Genomic DNA, 23,450 nt, shown 5'->3' on the forward strand with positions numbered 1-23,450 from the left:
AGAAATCTAAAATATAAATATTTTATCATCCATAAATGCAAATGAATCTAAAATAGAATTTAAATTATTCATAAATTAAAGATATGAAAAATGCCTAAAATATAAATATGAGATGATTTATTACTAAAAATTTAATAAAATAATAATATAAAAATAATGTAATAAGTCTAAAATATAAATTTTAACATTATAAATGTAAAAGAATTACAAACAATAAATTGACAAAAAAATCTAAATAAATCCGAAATTCAAATCTGAAATATAAACATGTTTTTTATAAATAAATAAGTTGAAAATGTCAATATATTGATGGAAAATGGAAATATCTTGTTGATAAGAAATTTTTGCGCATAATTCTACATATTTTTGCATTTCATTCTGAATGTTTCTGCGCATAAATCTGCATATTTTTGCACATAATTCCGGACATTTTTGCATTTGATTGCAGGTTGTTTTTGCGCATAATTCTACATATTTCTTGCATAATTCTGGCGTAAAATTTCCAGATATTTTTGCATAAAATTCGGGATATTTTTGTGCGTAATTTTATGTGTTTTTGCAGAAAAGCCTGGATAATTTTGCGCATAAATCTGCATATTTTTTGCGAATAATTCCTGTTATTTTTGCATTCAATTCTGGATGTTTTTGCAAAAAATTGCAGCTATTTTTGCTTTCAATTCTGCATCATTCCACGCATAAATCTGCATAATTTTGCATTAAATTACAGCTGTTTTTAGCATAGTTCGGGGACTTTCTGTGCATAAATCTGCATGTTTTTGCATGTCATTCTGGAAATTTTTGCATTAACTTGCAGCTATTTTTCCTTTTAATTGTGCATCATTCCGCGCATAAATCTGCATATTTCTGCATTAAATTACAGCTGGTATTGCACATGATTCGAGGTATTTCTGTGCAAAAATCTGCATGTATTTGCATGAATCTGCATGTCGTTGCCCGCTCACCGTGCGGCCCGGCTCGTCCCGCAGTCGCCGTCCCGCGTCGCGCACGAACGCGCCGAGTTCCGGGTCCCGCGTCGCCGGGCTTGGGCGGCGGGAGCTCGCGAAGGCCTCGTCCACCTGCGCCAGCTTCGCCGCTGCGCGAACAATAATCATAATAATAAAACAACAATAATAACAAAATAATACTAATCATAATAACAAAATAATAATAATAAATAATAATCACAATAAAAATAAGCATAATAAAAATGATTACAAAATAATCATCATAATAAACATAATAACAAAAAATAACAAAATAACAAAACACTAATAATAAAATAAAAAACGAGAATAAATAATAATAATAAATAAAATCAATAACGAAAACAATATCAGGGTTATTGATATTAACGAAATTATTAGTGGTATGAATATTAATGAGATCAGAATTAGTCTTATTAATACTAATGAAATTGATAAAATCGACATTATTTATATCAAGGAGGTCATTAGTAGCATGAATATTAATGAGGTCATTAGTGGCATGAATATTCATGAGGTTCTTAGTGTGGACACCGACCGAGCGCGTCCCTCGCGTCCCCGAGCGTCTGCGTGTCGGCGTCACGCGTGTGCGAGCGCCGGGCCCCGTGTTCGCTCAGCGTCGTCAGCAGCCGCAGCAGGAGGCCTGGGGGCGGGGACACAGGACATGTATGTTAAAATATGCAAAGCAGGCAATTAGAATACGCAAACACAGAGAGAATATGCGAAATACGGCCGAGACTCGCAAAGTAAGACTAGGATATGCAAACTAGACGACCGAAATATGCAAATCGCGACTGGAATATGCAGAGTCGGTGGCTAGGATATGCAAAATAGATCAACATATGCAAAATAGGTGTCTGATTTGCAACGTACCATTTAAAAATGCAAAATAGGCTATTAGAATATGCAGAATAAGTAATTGGGACTCGCAAAACACGAGCTGAATGCGCAAAATAGGTGATTGGAACATGCAAATGCGGCTGAAATATGCAGAATAGGTAATTGGAATATGCAAAAATACCACAGGGCAATTACAAACTGCATTCTAGAAAATTAAAAATGGGAATTAATATGCAAAATACGATTTACATGTATAAAATAGATGATTAAGCGGCACAAACCACAACTGCGATATGCAGATTTGGTGATTAGAATATGCAAAACGAGAGCGGCATCTGCGAAAGAGGTGTTTGGGATTCGCAAGGCAGTTGGAATATGCAAATTGCTGATTAGAATATGCAAGATGTCACAGCGTAAAGCCGAAATAAAACGTGGAAAAATCACGCAGAATTTAAAATCTCGACACGATGATTAGCATATGCAAAACAGGTAACGAATTCTACAAAATGTCGGTAAATGCGGAATAAAAGCTGGAAATAAAAGCATTAATAATAAACATTAATAAACATTAATAAACATTTTCTCACCTTCGTCGCGTCCCGCGTCGCTCGGCGAAACCTGCGGGCGAAAAAACACACGGGTTTTCGATTATTTTGTGTTTTGCTTTAATTACAAATTATTTTCTTTTTAATTTGACATTTTATTTTTGCATTTTTAATATCATTTTTTCTATATTATTTTATTGCTGCTTAAATTTTATTTTTGCTTTAATTCTAATTTTATTATTTAATTTTATTACTTAATAATAAATCTTAATTTAGAAAAATTTATTAGTTGACTTTAGTAGAATTTATAGAAAAAAATAAAAATTCTAAGAATAAGAATTATAATTTTATATTTTATATTATTTGATATTATTTGATATTTTACATTATTTTATATTATATTTTTTCATATCTTATATTTTAAATTTTATCTTATTTGATATTTATTTGATATTATTTATATTCGTCCCCCGCACCAGCTCCGCGTATCCGGGCGAGGCGGGTCCGACGCTCAGGAGCCGCAGCAGCTCGCGCTCGCTCAGCGCCTGCAACGAGACGGGGCCGGCGTTAATCCACGCGCATAAATCTGCATAAATCAGCAATCCACGCGCATGAATCTGCATAAATTAACTATCCGCGCGCATAAATCTGCATGAATTAGCCAACACTCGAGCGCGGGACGGGATCATTAATGTCAAGTAAATGAGGACGAGCTCCTCGTCGTCCCCCGTGCCTCAGTTTCCCCCCTCGTGCCTTGGTTTCCCCCCTCGTGCCTCAGTTTCCCCCGTGTGCCTCAGTTTCCCCTCGTGCCTCGGTTTCCCCCCGTGCCTCGGTTTCCCCCCTTGTGCCTCAGTTTCCCCTCGTGCCTCGGTTTCCCCCCCGTGCCTCGGTTTCCCCGCTCACCCGCGCGGCGCCCAGCCCGCTCTCGGGCAGGAAGACGGACAGCGAGTAGTCGTAGCGCCGCGCGCGCAGGTGCCGCGCCACGAGGGCGTCGGCCGCCGCCGCCAGCACGGCCCCGCCCCCTCCCGTCGCCGGGGACGACGACGCCGACGCCAGGGACGACGACGACGCCAACGACGCCGAGGGGGCCCGGCGCTGCAGCTCGGCCACCAGCGTCCCGCGCAGCTGCGCCTGCCGGGGGTCGACGGATCAATAGGGGAAATTGCCAATAGATCAATAGATACAAGATACGTCGACTGTCCAATAAATCAATAAACAGGAAGATAAGAAATCGGCTTTGCAATTAATCAATAAACGTAAAATCGACTTTCCAATAGATCAATAAACATGAAAACAGGCTTTCCAATAAATCAATAAATGTCAAATAAACCGACTGTCCAATAAATCAATAAGCAGGGAAATAAACCAATTATCCAACCAATCAATAAATAGAAAATCGACTTTCCAATAAATCAATAAATATAAAATAAGTTGACTTTCGAACAAATGAATAAATATGAAAATAAAGCCATAAAATGTCTGACTTTCCAATAAATCAATAAATATAAAAATAAATCAATAACAACAAATCATAAACATCCAAAAATCAATACTAAAAAAAAATTTCTTAAAAATGAGGAAAAATAGTGAAAACGAAAAATAATAGAAAAAGAAACACGAGAAATGTAAAAATATTAAAAAATACCAAAAAAGGTAAATATTAAGAACAAAATAAAGAAAAATAAATGTGACAAATAAACAAATATTAAAAAATGCAATAAAAAAGGCAAATAAAATGAAAAATAAAAATTATTAAAAAGTCAATGTTGCCACATTTTAAATAATTAAAAAATGAATTGAAAATCTCTTAAAAATCAAGAAATGTTAAAGACACTAAAACATAAGAAAAAATAAAGATTTGAAAAGTCAATCCTCAAAAATAAGAAAAGTGTTTAAAAATAAACAAGCAAAAAAGATTAGAAAAATAAGAAACAGTATAAATAGTAAATAAATTGAATTAATAAATATTAAAAAATCGATAGTAAAAGATGAAGCAAAAATAAATCAAAAAATAAGAATGAAATATTAAAAACGAAATTAAAAACACATTACAAACTATTTTTAAAATACTTGAAAATTAGAAAAAATTTCAAAAATGAGGAAAATTAAACCGAACGAAAAATCAGGAAAAAAACATTTTAAAAAAATGAACACTAGAAATACAAGAAAAATTAATATTGGAAAAATAAAACAAAATGAATTGAATGAAGAAATATTAAAAATAAATCATCATAAATGAATAATAATTAAGAAAAAACAAACACCAAAAAGATTTATTAACAAATAAGTAAGCCGTAAATATCAAAATAAATATTAAAAAAAGATATTAAAATCAATACTCGAAAATGAATTTTGAGAATCGGAAAAAGGCAAACGAAAAATAAGGAACGAGTAAAGATTGAAAAATAAATAGATAATTAAGAATAAATAAATAAATAATGAGAATAATTAGAATAATTAAAATAGAAAATTAAGAAAAATAAATAAATAATGAGAATAATTAGAATAATTAATAAATAGATAATTAAGAATAAACAAATAAATAATGAGAATAATTAGAAGAATTAATAACTAAAAATTAATGACCAGGTGACAATAAATAAATAAGAAATGAAAATAATTAGGGAAATTAATAATTAATAAATGACCAGTGACAATAAATAAAGATAAAAATGAGAGATTAAAAAATTAGAATTAATAATTAATTAATTAACGACCAGGTGACTGCGATCGATAACCGATCAATAACCGATCGATAACCGATCAATAACCGATGGCTCACCTTGAGGGCGTCGAGCACGCCGCGCTCCCGGAACGCGCGGAACAGCGCGAGGCGCAGCGCGTCGCGGCTCAGCAGGTCGGGCGCCTGGAAGGGAAAACCAGGGGCGGGAACGGAAAATTAGACGCAAAATCAGTCGGAAAACGAGAGGCGGGAACAGAAAACACGGGCGGGAACAGAAAATCAGACGGAAAAGTAGAATGAAAATTAGGTGAAAATGGGAGACGGGAACAGAAAATCAGTCGGAAAATCAGAGTCGGGAAGAGAAAATCAGGGAAGGGAAGAGCAATTGATGGACGGGAACAGAAAACCAGATGCAAAATCAGGGACGGAAAATCAGACGGAACATTCGGGCGGGAACAGAAAATTAGATGGAAAAGTAGATGGAAAATCAGACGGAAAATCAGTGGTGGGAACAGAAAATACGGGTGGAACGGAGAATTAGGCAAAAAATCAGGGCCGGGAAGCCTCTTCCTCCTCCTCCTCCTGCACCTCACGCCTCCGTTCCTTCTCTTCCTCCTGCTCTTCCCGCTGCTCGCGGTCCCGGCGCCGGCGCGTGGCGGTCATCGTCGTCATCCAGGCTGCGCGGGCGGAACCCTGTGCAAAAGGCAAAGATTGTGAGTGAAAGGAGAGAGAGAGAGGGAAGGGGTCCGGGCGCAGAGCAGCGCAGCACAGCGCGGAGAACACAGGGAACAGAGAGGGTCCGACCGCACAGCGCAGCACAGCGCAAAAACACAAAGAAAACACACGGAGGGTCCGACCCGCAGCCGCGCGGCTCCGCTCTCCGTCCGTCCGTCCTTCCGTCTCCGCGGCGCCGCGTCCGGCAACGCGCACGCGCAGACGCCGACCCCCCCCACACCCGCTGCCGGAACGCGCCGTTCTTCTCGCGAGACGCGAACTGCGCCCGCGCCGGCGCCATGTTGCACGTACGGGTCCCGGAGAGAGAGAGAGAGACAGCCGCTACTTCCGGGTCCCTCCCGGCGCCGTGTGGGGTCGACGGAAAGCGGCAAGGCTCAACTTCCGGCGTCATTTTAAGCCTACGGATACCGGGAAGGCTCAACTTCCGGTCTCGGCGCCATTTTGAATCTACGGATACCGGGAAGGCACGACTTCCGGTTTCGGCGCCATGTTGACTCTACGGATTCCGGCAAGGCTCAACTTCCGGTTTCGGCGCCATGTTGGATCTACGGATACCGGCAAGGCTCGAACGTCCGGCCCGGCGCCATTTCGAAACTACGGATACCGGGAAGGCCCAGCTTCCGGTTCGGCGCCATTTTGAAACTACGGGTCCCGGGAAGGCTCCAACTTCCGGCCGGCCGCCATGTTGGATCCTCGGGTCCCCGCGCGGCCCAATCGCCGTCGCCGCTTCTTCCATTTATTTTTTTTTTCTCACGTGTCTTTATTTTTTTTTAATTTCATTTCTTTCTTTGCTTTTTATTCGATTCGTGTTTTTTTTTTTCTCACGCGTCTGTATTTTTTTAATATTTATTTTTCTTCCTCTAAGATTTTTTTTTTCTTAGATTTGCTGGGTCGCTTTTTATTCTGTTGACGTTTTTCTATTTATTTGCTTATTTCTTAATTTTTCTTTATTTAATTTTTTAAATTTATTTATCTTATTTCTTGTATTAATTTTTCTGTTTCGTTTACGACTTTTTCTATTTATTCATCTGTGGTTTTTTTTATATTTACTGATTCACTTTTTATTCTGCTTTTTATATTTATTTGCTTCTTTCTTATTTATTTATTTATCCTATTATTTTATTTATTTTTCCGTTTTATTTCTAACCTCTCTGCGTGTTTATTTTAATCTTTTTATATTTATTGGCTCCTATTTTATATCTATTTATTGGGAAGGCAGTGTTTCCTTTTTCTGTCTTTTTATTGATTGATTGACTTTTTATTTTATCGATGTTTTTGTACGTGTTTGCCTCCTTTTTATGTTTATTTTTCTGTTTTATTTACGCCTTTTTCTATTTATTGATCTCTTCTTATTGATTCATTGATTGGAAATCTTATCTATTTATTCAGTTTTCATTTCGCTTCCGGTTTTTATCCGTATTTATTGTTTTTTGACACGGGTTTTTCTGTTTTATTTCTCAGCTTTTCCGTTTATTTTTTGTTTTATTTAATTTATCGACTCGGCATCGACACGATGGGAAAGCCCATATTTATTTCTTTTATCGGAAAAATCGTCTTCACAATTTTTTAATTAAAAAAACATGTTTAAAATGAAGGAGATTTTTATTTGGATTTTTTGATTATTTATCTATTCTTTAATTATTAATTAATTACATGGTTTCTTTAAATTAAAAACTGATTTTTTAAAAAATAAAAACCAATTCCTTTTCAGGAAAACTTGGATTTTTTTCCCACCTTTTTAATTTAAAAAAAAATCTTCAGATTTAATGTTAATCTTCATTTAATTTTAATCTTTCATATTTAAAATTTTTTAATTAAAAAAAGGAATTCCTTTTCATCAATAAATCCCAATTGGTTTTTTTTAATTCCCAGATATTTTATTTTTAATTAAAAAAATTCCTGTTTGTCAAAATTTATTTGCCTTTTTATTTTCTCTGATTTTATTAGATTGATTTTTGATTGGATCACATTATTTTTTTTGCAAAGTCAGGATTTATTCGAAGGGAAACCCGGCATTTATTTATATTCGTTTATTTTATTTTTCTTTTTTATATTTATTCATTTTATTTTATTTATGTATCTTTCTTTATTTTTTATATTTATTTTATTTGACTTATTTTTTATATTTATTTGCTTTTTATTCTATGTGTCTTTTCATGTTTGTTTGCTTGGTTTTAATATTGATTGATTTATTGGAAAGTGAGTATTGCAAAGTTGGGATTTTTTAGATTTAGTTAATTTTTTATTGGTATATTGACATTATATTCATATTATATTGTATTTATATTTTATTAACTTGGTTATTTCATTCACACCGCGATTAATTTTTATTTATCCGACATTGACACTTACGGTCATCGATCACATTTTAGGATTTAATATGAAGCATTAAATGTCAATATTAAATCTCAAATTTGAACATTTAATATCAAGAATATTAATATCAGACATTAAATATTCATGTTTAAATCTGAAAATGCTTCAATATCAAATAATATTAAACATTTAAGATGAAGGAATTGATATTTACCATGAATAAAAATAACAATTTTTATTTTATTTATTCCACTTTTTTGCATCTTATTAATATACATTATTAAACATTATTTTTTCTGATGAATTAATAGTGATTATTTTTTTATGAAACGGCGCAGAGTTTAATTATTATAATTGCGACGTGTTATCAATTATTATATTTAATCGTGAAAAATTTAATTGCATTTATTTCGCTGTAAAATATTTAATTGCAGAAGATTTAATTCCGAAATGTTTAATCGGAAAATAGAAACGTGAAATCTTTAATTGCGAAATCATTAATTGCAAAATGTCATTTAATCATAAAGTATTTAATCCTCAAATACTGAATTTTAAATATTGAATTGCAAAGTCTTGAATCGTAAGATATTTAATTGCGAAATTTTTTTTCTCCAAAATAGTTAATATTTATTATTTTATTTTCGAATAAAAGATCAATTTTAACATTCTTTATTCTAATTTTCAATTTTAAATAAATTCAATTTAACTAAATTAAATGTAAAACTAATATTAAATTAAATTTCAATAAAAATAAAAATTAAATTTTAAATTAAATTTTTAAAAGAACATTTCGTTGTAATTCATTTTAATTAAGATTGATTTTGATTAATATTAATATTTTTATTGTGATTGATTATTATTGGATCGAGAAATCGTGGACATTATTATTATTCTTGATTTATAATTTCTTGCAAATTCAATGACAAATTTCTGAGCGGATAAAAAACAAATAATAATCAATAATCAATAAATCCTTTTAAATTTGTTTTATTTCTTTCATGCGAAAAGCGACGGATTGATAAGTTTTCATGAATAAAATGTCGGGGATTTAATTCAGATTAAAATAAAAATCGTGTGAAAAAGAACAATCAATAAAAGGATTGAGGTTCAAACATTCATTTTATTAGATTGAAAAATAGAAAATAGCAAGTTTTTAAAAATATTGAAAAAGATCGAGATCAAAATATAAATAACATCAAGATTTCTTTTAAAAAATTATACGAAAAAATGGGAAAAAAGGGGAAATTAAAATAATAAAAGCTGAATAAAAATTTAAAAACCTGGAAAAAGAGATTGAGATCAAAATGGAAATAATGGAAAGGTTCGATATAAAAAATTGCAGAAAAATTGGGAAAAAAGGAATTGATACAAAAATAATAATGAAAGATTAATTAAAATTAAAAATATGGGAAAAGATTGAGATTAAAATATAAATAATATCAAGATTTCACATTAAAAATTACACAAAAAATGCGGGAAATTAAAAATCAGAATCAAAGGTGAATTAAAAATTATCAGAAAAGGATCAATATGAAAATATCGGGAAAAAACGACGAATCGAGATTTTTTAAAAATGTAGGAAAAATTAGAAATTGATATTAAAACATCAAGATTGATGTAAAAAATATCAAATAGAAAATATAAGAAAGACGTTGATTAAAGAATCAAAAACACGAAGGTTCGTCAAAAATTTTTGAAAAATATTTTACGAATAAAAACATTTTTTCCCAAAAAATAAAAGATCAAGATTAAAAAAAGATGTGGAAGAAATGAATGAATTAATCAATCAATCAAGTAATCAATTAAGTAATCGACTATCAATTAATTATCAATCGATTAATTGATATGAAGCTATAAATCCGATTAAAAATTAACATAAAAATAAATAGAATTAAAAATATGGAAAAAGAGTTTGATATGAAACAAATACTTAGGGAATAAATAAATAAATAGTAAATTAAAAAAGAAATTGCATTTAATGAATATTTAATAAATAAAAAATAGTGCTTAATGAATACATATTGAATTAAAGTGAGATTAATATAAAAAATAATGAAATAAATTCACTTAAAATCGAAATAAATTCATTTAAAATCGGAATAAAAATTAACTCACAATTAATTTAAAATCAAGCATCGAAATAAATTTGTTGGCAATTAAAACCGATGAATTCACAAGAATCAAGATCCCGTCGTTTAAACTTAAAATTAATTAAGATTCAAAATTAAATGTTTTCAATTTAAAATCAATTTAAAATCAAGGGGGGGAAAATCAATGCATTTAAAATGAAACAAAATCAAAATCCGTTCATTTTAAAACTGAAACGAATCAATAATTGATCATTGAAAACTGAAATCAATTTAAAATCGAGAATTGAAAATAATCAAGGATCTGATTCAATTAATTTGAAATTGATGAAGTGAAAATTTATTGATCGACAACCAGGAATTCAAACGAATCGATTTCAAATCAAGAGCCGAAATCGACGAATTGAAAACGAAAGTCGATTCATTTAAAGTCCATTTGAAATCGATAAAATCAGTTTAAAATCAATTTAGAATCAATTTAAAAATTAAATAAATAATATCAGTAAAATAAAATTAAATTAAATAAACATGATAGAGAATAAATAAGAAAAATTTAAAAAGCTGATAAAAATAATAATAAAGTCATAATAAAAAGTTTAAAAAATAAAATTAAACTAAGAAGTAAAAATAGAAGAAATAATAAATGAATAATAAAAAACATTTAAAATAAAAATCAAGAATCAATAATAAGAAATATTAAGATTAAGAAAATAAAGAATAAATACGAGCAATCAAAAAAGAAAATAAAAAATAAAAAATAATAAGAATAAATTAAAATCAATAATAAAAAATATTAAAATTGAGAAAATTAAAGAAATGATAAATATAAAAATTAAAAGATAAGTAAAAAATAAGTAATAGGACAAAATTTAAAAATAAAAAACGAAAATCAAAAATCTTAAAATTAATTTAGAAAATTAAATGAATGATGAATATAAAAATTAAAAGAAAAGAGAATAAAGAAAAAATCATAACGACAATAATAAATTTAAAAAACAATAATAAAAAACATTAGAATTTATAAAATATAATAAGTAAGAAATATAGGAAATTTTAAAATAAAATAAAAAAGAATAATAAATAATAATAAATTTAAAATAAAAAGGCAATAATAGAAAAATTAAGATCAAAAAAATTAAATAACAAACATAAGAAACTAAAAAATAAAAGAAAAAAGAATAAAATAATCTGAAAACCGCGACCGGCGAAACTTGAACTCGTTTATTTCGCAATGAAACAACCGGAACCGATCGATTCGGGGAAACCGAGGGTCGAGAACCCGAGTCCGGCCCGCCGATCGCCTGTATTGATCGCCGATCGGTGTTATCGATTCGGTATTGATCGCCGATCGGTGTCGTCGTCGACACGTCGGCGTCGTTTCTTCATCGTACGTCGTTTCTTCCTCGCGCGCTACACTGCGGGGTGACAAGGGCACAGGGGGCGCGTGAGGCCATCGATGGACTCGGCTGATCGAACCCGATATCGATCGATAATTTCCACCCGGATCGATATCGATCGATAATCGATCGATGCCGAGATTGAAAAGTCAATGTCGGGTGTCGATCGATAGTCGATCGATAGACCCGATTTGCTCAGGAATCGACGTCGATCGATTAAGGTTTGTGAAAAGTTTCAAAAGTTTGTGAAGTTTTTTTGAAGTTTTTTTAAAGTTTGTAAAAAGTTTCTGAAAAGTTTGTAAAAGTTTGGAACGTTTCTGCAAAGTTTCCACAAAGTTCTACAAAGTTTGTGGAAAGTTTCGAAAAAGTTTTTGAAAAGTTTGTGAAGTTTTTCAGTTTTTTGAAGTTTTTCAAAGTTTGTGAAAAGTTTAGCAAAAGTTTTTTCAAAGTTTGTAAAAAGTTTGCAAAGTTTCTGCAAAGTTTCCAGAATGTTCTACAAAGTTTGTGGAAAGTTTGAAAAGTTTTTGAAGTTTTTCAAAGTTTGTAAACGTTTACAAAAAGAGTTTTAAGTTTGTGAAAAGTTTGAGAAAAGTTTGTAAGAAGTTTGCAAAGTTTCCAGAAAGTTCTACAAAGTGTTTGAAAGTTTCTAAAAAGTTTGCAGAAAGTTTTGGAAAAGGTCCAGAAAGTTTGTGGAAAGTTTGTTGAAAGTTTTTAAAAGTTCCAGAAATGTTCTGGAAAGTTCTGCAAGGTTCTAGAAAGTGTGCAAAGTTTCTAGAAAGTTCCACAAACTCTCGGAAACTTGTAAAAAGTTGGAAAAAGTTTGTGAAAAGTTTTGAAAGTTTCCAGAAAGTTCTAAAAGTTTGTAAAAACTTCTGAAAAGTTCCTGAAAAGTTCCACAAACTTGTGCAAAGTTCTGAAAAGTTGCAAAAAGTTTGCGAAAAGTTTCCAGAAAGTTCTAGAAAGTTTGTGGAAAGTTCCGAAAACTTCGGGAAGCTCCCAGCATGCCCCGGGGCGTCGTACCTGTCGTCTCCCTCATGCGCGTGGGCGGCGGCGGCGGCGGCCGATGGCGCCCGGCGTCTCCTCTGGGCGCGGGGACGGGGACGGCGGCGGCCATGACGGCGGCGGATGAGGGCGAGGAGGCCGCGGGGTCGGGGGTTGCGCGGGGCGGCCATGCGGCGGCGGCGGGAGCGCAGTGTGCGATGGTGAAGTCGGTCGGCACGCGGGGCGGCCAGGCCGCAGCGGCGGGAGCGCGGGCGACGACGTCGTCCGCTGACGAGTCCGTCTCGTTGCCCGAGTCCGACGCCGATGCCGAGCGGCTGGAGGGGCGAGCGCCTGCGCGGGGGCGGGGCGGGGTCAGACGCGCAGGGCGCGAGGACGGAAACAAAATGGAAATAAAATTTTAAAAATGGGAATAAAACGGAAATAAAAACGGAAATAAAACGATTGGTCATTGATTATTGTTCATTGATTATCGGTTATCGATCTGCGATCGATCGGCCCGTACCTGCGTCCCGCGTCTCGTCATCGTCGTCGTCGTCGATGAGCGACACGGGGACGGGGCCGTGGGTCTCCGCCACGTCCGAGGTTCGTCCACCGGTCGCGCAGTCGCTCGACGCGCCCGTGGGTCCCAACGCCGAGGCCGCGGCGTCCCGGAAGGCGGGGGGCGGCGGCGCGGCGATGGCGGCGTTGAGGCGGCGCAGCAGGAAGTCGTCGTCCTCCTCGTCGTCGTCGTCGCCGTCGCCGCGGCTGCCGCGCGGGGGAGGGGGCAGCGCCGTCAGGTCGATGATGTCGTCCGCGGGTCCGAACGCCACGCTCGGCGGCGGCGATGGCGGCGACGGCGGCGTCCCGGGCGCCGAGAGTCCTGAGACAAAGAAATGAGCAACGAGAATTGATAACCAATAACTAATCGATGATCAATAATCGATAATCGAAAATTAATCGACCGACAATCAATAATCAATGATCAGAAAAATAAGCGACTGGTGAGCAGGAATCAATGACCGAGAATTAATCGGTCGATGATCAATAATCAATAATCAATAATCAGTCGACCGTTGATCGAGAATCAGCCATCGAAATATTGAACGATTGATAATCAATAATCGAGAATTAATCGATCGATGATCAATGATCGATGGTCGGAAATTAGTCAATCGATGAGCAATAATCAATCGGTGCAATAACCGGGAAACAATTGATGATCAGTGATCACGGATATTGGAAAGGACGTCCCTGATCATCTCAAATATTGGAAATAAACTTGCGTTCAGCGCTGATATTAGAAATAACGTCGCTAATAATCACAAATATTAGGAATAAACTTGCTAATAATCATGAATATCACAAATAATGTCGCTTATACTTGAAATAATCTCGCTAATCATCGATAATATGACCGATAACGTCGCTAAGAATCACAAATATTACAAACAATCTCGCTAATAATCACGAATCACAGCTCATGAATATGCAAATCAGCCCACCCGGCCTCGATACCTGCGTTCCCGTCGTCGCCCGCGACGTCGTCGATGCTGGTGATGTCACCGCCCCCTGTGACGTCATCGATCCCCGTGACGTCATCCCCGTTCCCGGCGACGCCATAGCCGACCCCGCCGCCGACCCACGTGACGTCATCGATCCCTGTGATGTCACAGTCATCTCTAGTGACGTCACCGATACCCGTGACGTCATCGAACGCGGCGACCTCGTAGCCAGACCCGTTGGCGACGTCGTCGTCGGCGTCATCATCGATGCGGGTGACGACGTCGCCGCCGCCGAGCCCGATGACGTCGTAGGCGCCCCACGCGGCGGTGTGGAAGCAGCGCCGCCCGCCCGGGGCCACGACGTCGTAGCAGCCGCCGCCGATGACGTCGTCGATGCGGGTGACGGCGAGCTCGTCCCCGTCCGCGGCGGCGCAGAGGAAGCGTCCGTCCGCGGCGGCGGCGTCGTAGCCGTCGCTCCCTGTGACGTCGTCGCCCCCCGTGACGTCATCGCCCCCCGTGACGTCGTCGCCGTCGTCCTCGCCGCCCGCGGTGGCGTCGTAGATGCAGCGCCGCGCGTCGACCAGCAGGCGGTAGTAGCCGGCGGTGAGGCAGGCGAGCGTCACGGCGTCGGGCGCCGCCATGAGCAGCGTCAGCGACTGCGGGGGGAGTGAGGGGGAGACAGACAGGAAGTGGCCCGTCCCCCAACATGGCGCCCACCGGAAGTGAGAAAACAGACAGGAAGTGAGGGAAAATGTAGACAGGAAGTGCCCTTTCCCCCACCGTGGCGCCCACAGGAAGTGAGGACGCCCTGCTCTTCCTGTCCGTCAGGCCCCGCCCACCTGCTCGTCCAGCACGCGCAGCTCGACGCGCACGCCCGGCCCGGGTTCCTCTCCGCCTCCGTGTCCGTGTCCGTGTCCGGCGCCGTCGCCCGGCAGCAGGCGCACGCGCGTCACGTGGCTGAAGTCGGCCAGCAGCGCCACCAGGCTCGTGCGCGCGTTCACCACGTGGCTGATCCCGCAGCGCGGCCCCACCAGCAGCGTCACCTCCGCTCGCCGCTGCGCCTGCTGGGGGCGCGGGGTTACGGGGTCGCGGGGTCGCGGAGTCGCGGGGTCGTGGGGTCACGGGGTCGGCTCGACCAGGTGTCACGGGGTCAGTCCGTGGTCACACGGAGTCACGGGGTCATTTGAGAGGACGGGGTCAACCCGGGGTCACGGGGTCATGTGCTCGGATTGGGTCACAGGTCAAGGGCGGGTGGGGCCGCCGGTGGGCGTGGCTTCAACCCCTCCCAGTGGGCGTGGCCTCGGTTTCTGTCCGGGCGGTGGTGGGCGTGGCCCTCGACCCCAGGCCCCGCCCCTCCCTCCCCCGGCCCCGCCCCGTCGCCGTGGTTACCAGCAGCGTGGCCCGGAAGGCGCGGCCCCCGTAGAGGCGCAGGTCACTCAGCAGCCGCAGGTAGTGCACCTTGGCCTGCAGGGCCGAGAGCTGGGGGTCGCGGGGTCACGGGGTCGCGGGGTCACGGTGCGGGGTCGCGGGGTCACAGCGCGGGGTCAGGGCGCGGGTGGAGGGAGCAGGGGTCGGGGGTCAGTGGGAGGGGTCAGGGTGCGGGTCGGGGTCATGGGGTCACAGGGTCACGGGGTCACGTGGACAGAGGAAACAAGAGAAAGAGAAAGAAGCGTGAGAAACTCAGACAGGAAGTGCCAATTCCCCCAACATGGCGGCCACAGGAAGTGAGGCATAAAGGCAGACAGGAAGTGACCTGTCCCCTAACCCGGTGCCCACAGGAAGTGGGTCGTTTTTCCAGAGAGGAAGTGCCCTTTTCCCCCAATACTGAACCCACAGGACGTGAGGAAACTAGGCAGACAGGAAGTAGGCATTGCCCCAACATGGCGGCAAAAGGAAGTGGGGAATCCACGCAGACAGGAAGTGTGCTGTCCCCTAAACTGGTTCCCACAGGAAGTCGGTCTTTTTCCAGACAGGAAGTGCCCTTTCCCGCAGTTTTGAACCCACAGGAAGTGAGGGAAAGCAGGCAGACAGGAAGTGCCCTGTCCCCCAACATGGCAGCAACAGGAAGTGGTTCATTTTCCAAACAGGAAGTGCCATGTGCCCCAACATTAAACAGGAAGTGGTGCTTTTTTCCAGACAGGAAGTTCCCTGTCCCCCAACATGGCGCCCACAGGAAGTGAGGCATTTCTCTATACAGGAAGTGGGGCTTTTTTCCACACAGGAAGTGCCCTGTCCCCCACATCCCGCCCGGGTCTCCGCCCCCTCGGCCCTTGAATTTCGCTCCCTCCTTGTTATTCGACCCCGAGACGTTCGACCCCGCGACCCCCGACCCGCCCATGCCGACCGACCGACCTTCCTCCCGGGCGGCGCCAGGTGCTCGTGGTCCTTGGCGAGCCGCGCCAGCGCCTTGCGGACGCTCTTGGCCTTCATGACGCGCAGCACGGCCGGCGGCACGAACGCGCCCAGGCCCCACTCCTTCCTGCCGGGCGGCGGACGGACACCGACCATCAATCACCAGTCATCAATAACAATCAGTCATCAATGACAAAATAAATGATCATCGATCAATGACCAAATCAATATTCAGTTCTCAATAGCCAAATCGATAGTCAATTATCAGTAAAATCAGTAATCAATAACCGAATCAATGATCATCGATCAATGACCAAATCTATGTTCAGTTATTAATAACCAATGATAACGATCAGTCATCAATCACCAAAGATAAGTGATCAGTTATCAATGACCAAATCAATAATCAGTCATCAATCACCAAAAATCAATAACCCGCGATCGACAACCAAAGATGAATAATCAGCGACCGACAGCCAAAGATCCAGAATGAGCGATCAATAACCAAAGATCGATAATCCACGATCGAGAGTCAATAACCAGCGGTGCATAATCAAAAACGACCGAAACGCCGCGCGGGCATCGGGACCGATAGCCAATCATTGACGACCGATAGCTGATAATCAGAGATCAATAACCAATAATCATCGATGATCCAGCCAATGATTGATCACCGATCAACAATAACCAGTCGTAAGCTCCTCCACGACCCGCGCCCCCGCCGTGACCTCCCCGCGACCCCCCGACCCCGCGACCCCAACCCGGGGGCGGGACGACTCACTCGACGAACTTGAGCGCCGACCTTCGCCCCCGCCGGGCGCCGAGCGCGGCCACGTGCACCTGCAGCGCCGCCAGACGCAGCGCGGCCTCCGCGTCCAGCTCCGCCCCGAAGCGCTCGCGCACCACGTCGTTGCAGCTCTGCGGGCCGGGGGTCGGCGCGGGGTCAGCCCGGGGTCAGCCAGGGGTCAGCGCGGGGTCAGAGTCAGCCAAAGGTCACGGGGTCAGCACAGGGTGCACCGCCCACTCTCGGGCCCCGCCCCCCCGAGGCCCCGCCCTCCACAGGCCCCGCCCCGTCTTGGCCCCGCCCCGTCTTGGCCCCGCCCACCTGCAGGTAGAGGTACTCGAAGGCGTTGGGGTCGCGGCGCAGCAGGTCCACGGGGTCCTTGGGCACGAAGCTCGCGCGGAACACGCACCGCATGCGCCGCGCGTCGGGCCGGCCCGCCACCTGCGGGCGGGGGGGCGGGGGGAGCGTGACGCGCAGGGGACAGGGAGCGGGGACACAGACAGGAAGTGGGGCCTCCCCTAGCCTAAATATGAGAAACAGGAAGTGTGGTGACAGAGACAGGAAGTGGAGCTTCCCCTGGCCACCATGGCTCAAACCGGAAGTGGGAAGGCGCAGACAGGAAGTGGCAGAAACAGGAAGTGCGACATCCCCTAAGTCCGCAAACAGGAAGTGGTCTCCCACAGGAAGTTGAGACTCGGCAGGGCTCTCAGTTGGGGTCACAGGGTCACGGGGTCACGGGGTCGCGGGGTCGGGGTCGCACCCGGGCCAGCGTCTCCTGCTCGGGCAGCAGCAGCAGCTCGGCCGGCCCGGCCTCTCCCGACGCCGTCGGCTCCAGCGCCAGCGCAAAGTGGTCGACGCCGCGCAGCGCCAGCTTCTCCTGCAGCGTCAGCAGCACGTCCTGCGCGGACAGGAAGTGACGTCGGCACGTGGGCGGGGGCCGGAAGTGGCCCCTCATTAATATTCATGACCCTCCAGAAAGGCCAATAAATACCTCTCGTTAATATCCTTCACTCTCATTAACATTCACACCCCGCTCATTAATATTCAACCTGGCTCATCAATATTCAGGCCTCAATCATTAATATTCACGCCCGCTCATTTATATTCAGCCATATCATTAACATTCATGCCCCTCTCATCATTATTCACGCCCCTCTCATTAACATTCATGACCCCGGTCATCCATATTCACGCCCAGTCATTAATATTCATGCCCTCTCATTAATATTCACGACCAGTTCACCAATATTCATGCCCTGCTCATTGATGTTCAGCCATATCGTTAATATTCACGCCCCGCTCATCATTATTCATGCCCCACATTAATATTCCCGCCCGCTCATTAATATTCCCGCCCCCGCGTCCATCCCTCGCACCCGGATGCGCGTGCGCCCGTCGAAGCGGAAGCTCTTGGTCTGCCCGTTCTCCAGGTGAACCTTGAGCACGTCGGGCAGGAACAGCAGTGCGTTCCCGGGGGCCTGCAGGGGTCAGGGGTCACGGTGGGGTCACGGGGGGTACACCGGGGGTCACGGGGTCACCGAGAAACCAAAAAAAAAGTAAAATTGTATAACATTCCGGAACGTTCTATGAGGTTCTAAAAAGTTCCAGGGGCCTGCGGGGGTCGCAGGGTCACAGTGAGGTCACAAGGGGGTCACGGGGAGGTCGCGGGGTCACCAAGAAACCAAAAAAAAAAGAAAAATGCCGGAACTTTCTGGAACGTTCTATGAGGTTCTAAAACGTTCTGGGGGCTTGCAGGGGTTGCGGGGTCACGGTGAGGTCATGGGTGGGTCATGGGGGGTCGCGGGGTCACAGTGAGGTAAAGAGAGGGTCATGGAGGGGTCAAGAGGTCACGGGGAGGTCGCGGGGTCACAAACAATAGCAAAAAAAAAAGGAAAAATGCCGGAACCTTCCGGAACATTCTATGAGGTTCTAAAACGTTCCAGAAGGTCCCGCAAGGTCGCGGCGTCCCCGGCACTCACCGTCGTGACCGGTTCAGGCCGCCCGTCTCCCCCCGCGGCGGTGGCGGCGGAGGCAGCAACGTCCTCGGCGAAGCGCACCCGGGCGGGACGCGAGCGCAGTCGGGCCCGCGTGGCGGCCGAGATGAAGGCCGAGCGCGGCGACTGCGCGGGGAAATGAGAGCTAGCATGCAAACGAGCATGCAAATGATATGCAAACGAGCATGCGAATGAGGCATGGCGGGGGTGTGAGGGGCGGGGCATGCAAATGAGGCACAGTTGTTAGCATGAAGGCGTGGCGGGCAGGTCAGGGCTTTTATGCAAATGAGATGGGTTTATTAGCATACAAGAGGGCCGTGCAAATGAGGGAGATTCATTAGCACACGGGGTAGGATATGCAAATGAGACCCGGTCATTAGCATGCAGTTTGGGTATGCAAATGAGACACGTCCGTTAGCATGACACCGTGACATGCAAATGAGACGCAGTCGTCAGCGATAGGGCCGCGACATGGGCGTGGTATGCAAATGATACCCAGTCATTAGCATGTGGGTGGGAAATGCAAATGAGCCATGGTTATGGGCAAACAGGCGGGACATGCAAATGCAGCATGCTCATTAGCATAACATGCGGATGACGAGGAGCGTTGCCCAAAGGGGCGGGACATGCAAATGAGACCCGGTCATCAGCATAAAGGGCAGGACAAGCAGACGAGGCGGGCTCATTAGCATAAAGGGGGAAGAGGGAGGTGTGTGATTTGCATCTCATTTCCATGCCGGACCAGCGCCTCGTTTGCATGCGCTTCTTTTGCATGCCCCCAACCCCCCCACGCACCGGCAGCGGCTGCACGACCGTGAGGACGATCGACTCCTTGCAGCTTCTGCCGGAGAAAGAGAGAGTGACACGCGTGGGGTCGGGGGTCAGGGGTCACCCGAGGTCACGATCAGAACAGAGTCAGACCAAGGGGGGGCGTGTCACAGTCAGGTCAGGTCAGAGGTCAGCATGGGGATCCAGAAAGTCAGGGGTCACGTGGGGGGTCAGGGAGAGGTCAAGGGTCAGGCCGGTTGGGGGGGTCGCGGTGAGGTTGGAAGCCAGGATCGGGGGTCGGGGCGAGGTCAGGGGTCACGCGTGGGTCGGGGGTCGGGGGTCGCGTGCGCACTGACCTGACCAGGGCGATGACGCGCTCCCGCGGGGCGGCGGCCACGGGCTCCTCGTCGATGCGCACGATCTGGTCGCCCGGGAACAGCTTCCCCTCCGACGGGCCGCCTGCGCGACCCCGCGACCCCGCGACCCCCCGCGACCCCGCGGAGTCAGCGCGACCCCAAACCCGGGACCCGGAAAACCGACAAAAAACCCCGCCCCTTCCCCGCGACCACGTGACCCCTGACCCCGCGACCCCTTCCGACCCCGCGACCCCGCGGCCCCCGGCTCACCCGGCGTGACCGAGCGCACGACCACGGGCTTCTCGCTGCCGGCCACGAAGCCGAAGCCGAGGACGGGGTCGCGGCGCAGGGCGAGCGTGCGCGGGGCGGGCGGGGCCGCGTCGTCGGGGGCGGGGCTGTGCGGTGGGTACGAGATTAACATGAAATTAGCATGAGATTAGCATAGCAGGGAGCGGGGCGGGGCAGGGGGTGGACGGGGCGAGGCAGGAAGTGGATGTTCCCCTACAGGAAGTGCATTTTCCCCTACAGGAAATGAATATTCCTATACTGGAAGTGGACATTTCCAGACAGGAAGTGGAATTTCAGCAACAGGAAGTGGATCTCACTCTGCCGGAACTGGATTTTCCCCTACAGGAAGTGAATTTTCATCAGCCGGAAGTAATAATTTACACGCAGGAAGTGCCTTTTCCCTACAGGAAGTGAATCTTTCCACACGGTCATTGGATATTTCCATGCAGGAAGTGGATCTCGCTCAGGAAGAAGTGGATGTTCATCCACCGGAAGCAGATTTTCCCCTACAGGAAGTGATCATTCCCACACAGAAAGTGGATCTCCCTCTACTAGATATGGACTTTCCGCAACAGGAAGTGGGTTTTTTATAACAGGAAGTGAATTTTCCGCAGGAGGAAGTGAATGTTTACACACAGGAAGTTAATTTTCCCGACAGGAAATGGATGTTCCCCTACAGGAAGTGAATATTCCAACACAGGACGTGGCTCTTTCAACACAGGAAGTGGATGGCACTTTACAGGAAGTGCAATTTCCCGACAGGAAGCGGAGTTTCCCCTACAGGAAGTGGATTTTCTCCTACAGGAATTGAATATTCCCACACAGGAAGTGGATCAACCCCGACAGGAAGTACAATCTCCCGCATGGGGAAGTTGGTGTGGCTTTGGTGGGGTCGGGGTCACGTCGGGGTCAGGGGTCGCGGGTCAGGGGTCACTCACCCGGCGTGGCGCTCGTAGCCGTCCACGGCGCTCGGCGAGCCGGGCCCGAGCGTCCAGCCCGACGCGCACGGGCGGCTGCGGGGGGGGCGGGGACGGAATATTCATGAGCATGACGAGCCATGAATATTCATGAGGAAGGAAAAGACACCGGGAATCCGTCAGATTTCGGCGGAATCGAATTTTAATCAAGAAATTTTTGCCTTGTGAAGAATAATTGCGAAATAATCAAATAATGGAGGAAAATTTAATCATTAAAAATTTAATTAATAACAAGATGTCAACGTTTAAACGGATCCTGATAAGGTCCAGGAATCAAAATCTAGATTAATAATAATAATAATTAGTAATACACAGTGAGTAATGATGATGTCGCAATAACGACTCATGAATATTCAATCATCACCAATAACAATAAAGTGACAAGATAACAACTAATTAATAATAGACAATAACAACTAATATCCAAAAATGAACAAGATGAAAATAATAAGAACAAATATTAAGAAAATAATAACCGATAACAATAATAACTGTTGAAATAACAAGAAGAAATAATACCAATAAATAATAACCAATGAGAATAAACAAGAATATTAAACCAGATTAAAATAACAATAACAAATATTAACAAATAATAATGTGAAAATAACGAGAATAAAATAATATTAACATGAAATAACCAATATTAATGAGCAGTGTTAAAATAACAACAAATAATATCAACAAATAATAACCAGTAATAATAATCAATGTTGAAAAAACAAGAACAAATAATATTAATAAATAATATGCAATAATAATAAACAAAATTAAAATAACAAGAATAATGAATATTAAGAAATGATAAACAAGATGAAAATAACAAAAAATATTAATAGACAAGAATAATAAACGTGATTAAAATAACAAGAATAATATAACAACCCATAATGATAAACAAGATAAAAATAACAATCAAAAATTATATTAACAAACAATAACCAATAATAAAAACCAAGATTAAAGTAACAATAACAAATAATCAGTAATAAACCATGTCAAAATAACAATCACAAATAATATTCACAAACAATAACCAATAATAATAAACAAGATGAAAATAACAATTAATAACGAATAATAAAAAGTAAAAACGAGAAATAAATAACAAACCGTTAATAACAGCAAATCATCACAATAATAAAAAAGATTAATGGATAAATCAAACAACAGAGAAAATAATATAAATAAGAGAAAAAATAATATCAAAAAATTGAGAAAAATAATTCCAAATAAGAGAAAAAAATAATAGTGACAAATAATAACGGAATAAAAAATAATAAATAATAATAATGATAATAAATCATCTCAAATAATAACCACGAAGAATAATACGTCATAATAACAATCAAATAAATAAAATAATCAAATAACAATCATGAAATAATAAATAAAACCTCAATTACAAGAAACAATAACGAGGAATGAGAGCAAATAATGACAAACCACAACAAAAAATGGAAACGACGGCAACAAACCAAGAATGAAAAATAATAAAAAAATTAAATAAAATTTCAAAATTAAGATAATAAAATAATAATAAATAAAAACTAAGAATAAAAAAATAATAACAGAAACTCCAGCAATAAACCAGAAGAAACAATAAATAATAAGAAACAAGAATAAAAGATAACAAATAAGAATACTATTTAATAATGAAAAATAATAATAAATAACAATACTATTTAATAAGAATAAATAATAATAATAAATTACAACACTTTTAAGTAATAATACTAAAAATAATAAAAAATAATACTAAATAATAACAATAATAACACTATTTAATAATGATAATAAATAATAATAAATAACAACACTAATAATAACAAATAGCAATAATATTTAAGAATAATAAATAA

General features: G+C 42.0%; 2 protein-coding genes and 1 long non-coding RNA gene across 3 annotated transcripts; all 3 read right to left on the reverse strand.

The window, feature by feature from the left end:
* Positions 1 to 1,024: 1,024 nt before the first annotated feature.
* On the reverse strand, positions 1,025 to 2,462 carry LOC121159470. The gene is made up of 3 exons (XR_005884381.1): positions 2,411 to 2,462; positions 1,522 to 1,626; positions 1,025 to 1,093 (listed from the first exon to the last, which is right to left on the reverse strand). It is a non-coding gene; the product is annotated as an uncharacterized LOC121159470 (long non-coding RNA).
* Positions 2,463 to 2,811: 349 nt separating this feature from the next.
* OFD1 (OFD1 centriole and centriolar satellite protein) lies at positions 2,812 to 6,066 on the reverse strand. Its single transcript, XM_040984632.1, has 5 exons — positions 6,007 to 6,066; positions 5,640 to 5,744; positions 5,151 to 5,234; positions 3,272 to 3,499; positions 2,812 to 2,913 (listed from the first exon to the last, which is right to left on the reverse strand). Exons 1-5 carry the CDS (start codon positions 6,064 to 6,066, stop codon positions 2,812 to 2,814), a joined length of 579 nt encoding a protein of 192 aa, XP_040840566.1.
* A 7,118-nt stretch (positions 6,067 to 13,184) lies between these two features.
* Positions 13,185 to 20,744, reverse strand: LOC121159469 (FERM and PDZ domain-containing protein 4-like; the record flags this gene model as incomplete). Its single annotated transcript, XM_040984633.1, has 14 exons — positions 20,594 to 20,744; positions 20,324 to 20,426; positions 19,995 to 20,040; positions 19,194 to 19,325; positions 18,582 to 18,683; positions 17,966 to 18,103; positions 17,527 to 17,646; positions 17,203 to 17,339; positions 16,422 to 16,548; positions 15,459 to 15,548; positions 14,998 to 15,133; positions 14,909 to 14,958; positions 14,083 to 14,725; positions 13,185 to 13,447 (listed from the first exon to the last, which is right to left on the reverse strand). Coding segments are annotated over exons 1-14 (2,238 nt in total), but the record flags the coding sequence as incomplete, so codon positions are not given.
* Positions 20,745 to 23,450: the final 2,706 nt, after the last annotated feature.

This window comes from Ochotona curzoniae, unplaced genomic scaffold, assembly GCF_017591425.1.
Source record: "Ochotona curzoniae isolate NIBS_2020 unplaced genomic scaffold, NIBS_Ocur_1.0 contig_4220, whole genome shotgun sequence".
NCBI lineage: Eukaryota > Metazoa > Chordata > Mammalia > Lagomorpha > Ochotonidae > Ochotona > Ochotona curzoniae.

Coding starts and splice junctions, on each gene's coding strand:
- OFD1 (XM_040984632.1), bottom strand. CDS start 6,066: ATGGCGCCGGCGCGGGCGCAGTTCGCGTCTCGCGAGAAGAACGGCGCG. Junction 5,745..6,006: donor ACGGCGCGTTCCGGCAGCGG/GTGTGGGGGGGG, acceptor CCTTTTGCACAG/GGTTCCGCCCGCGCAGCCTG. Junction 2,914..3,271: donor GCGGGCTGGGCGCCGCGCGG/GTGAGCGGGGAA, acceptor GTCTCGTTGCAG/GCGCTGAGCGAGCGCGAGCT.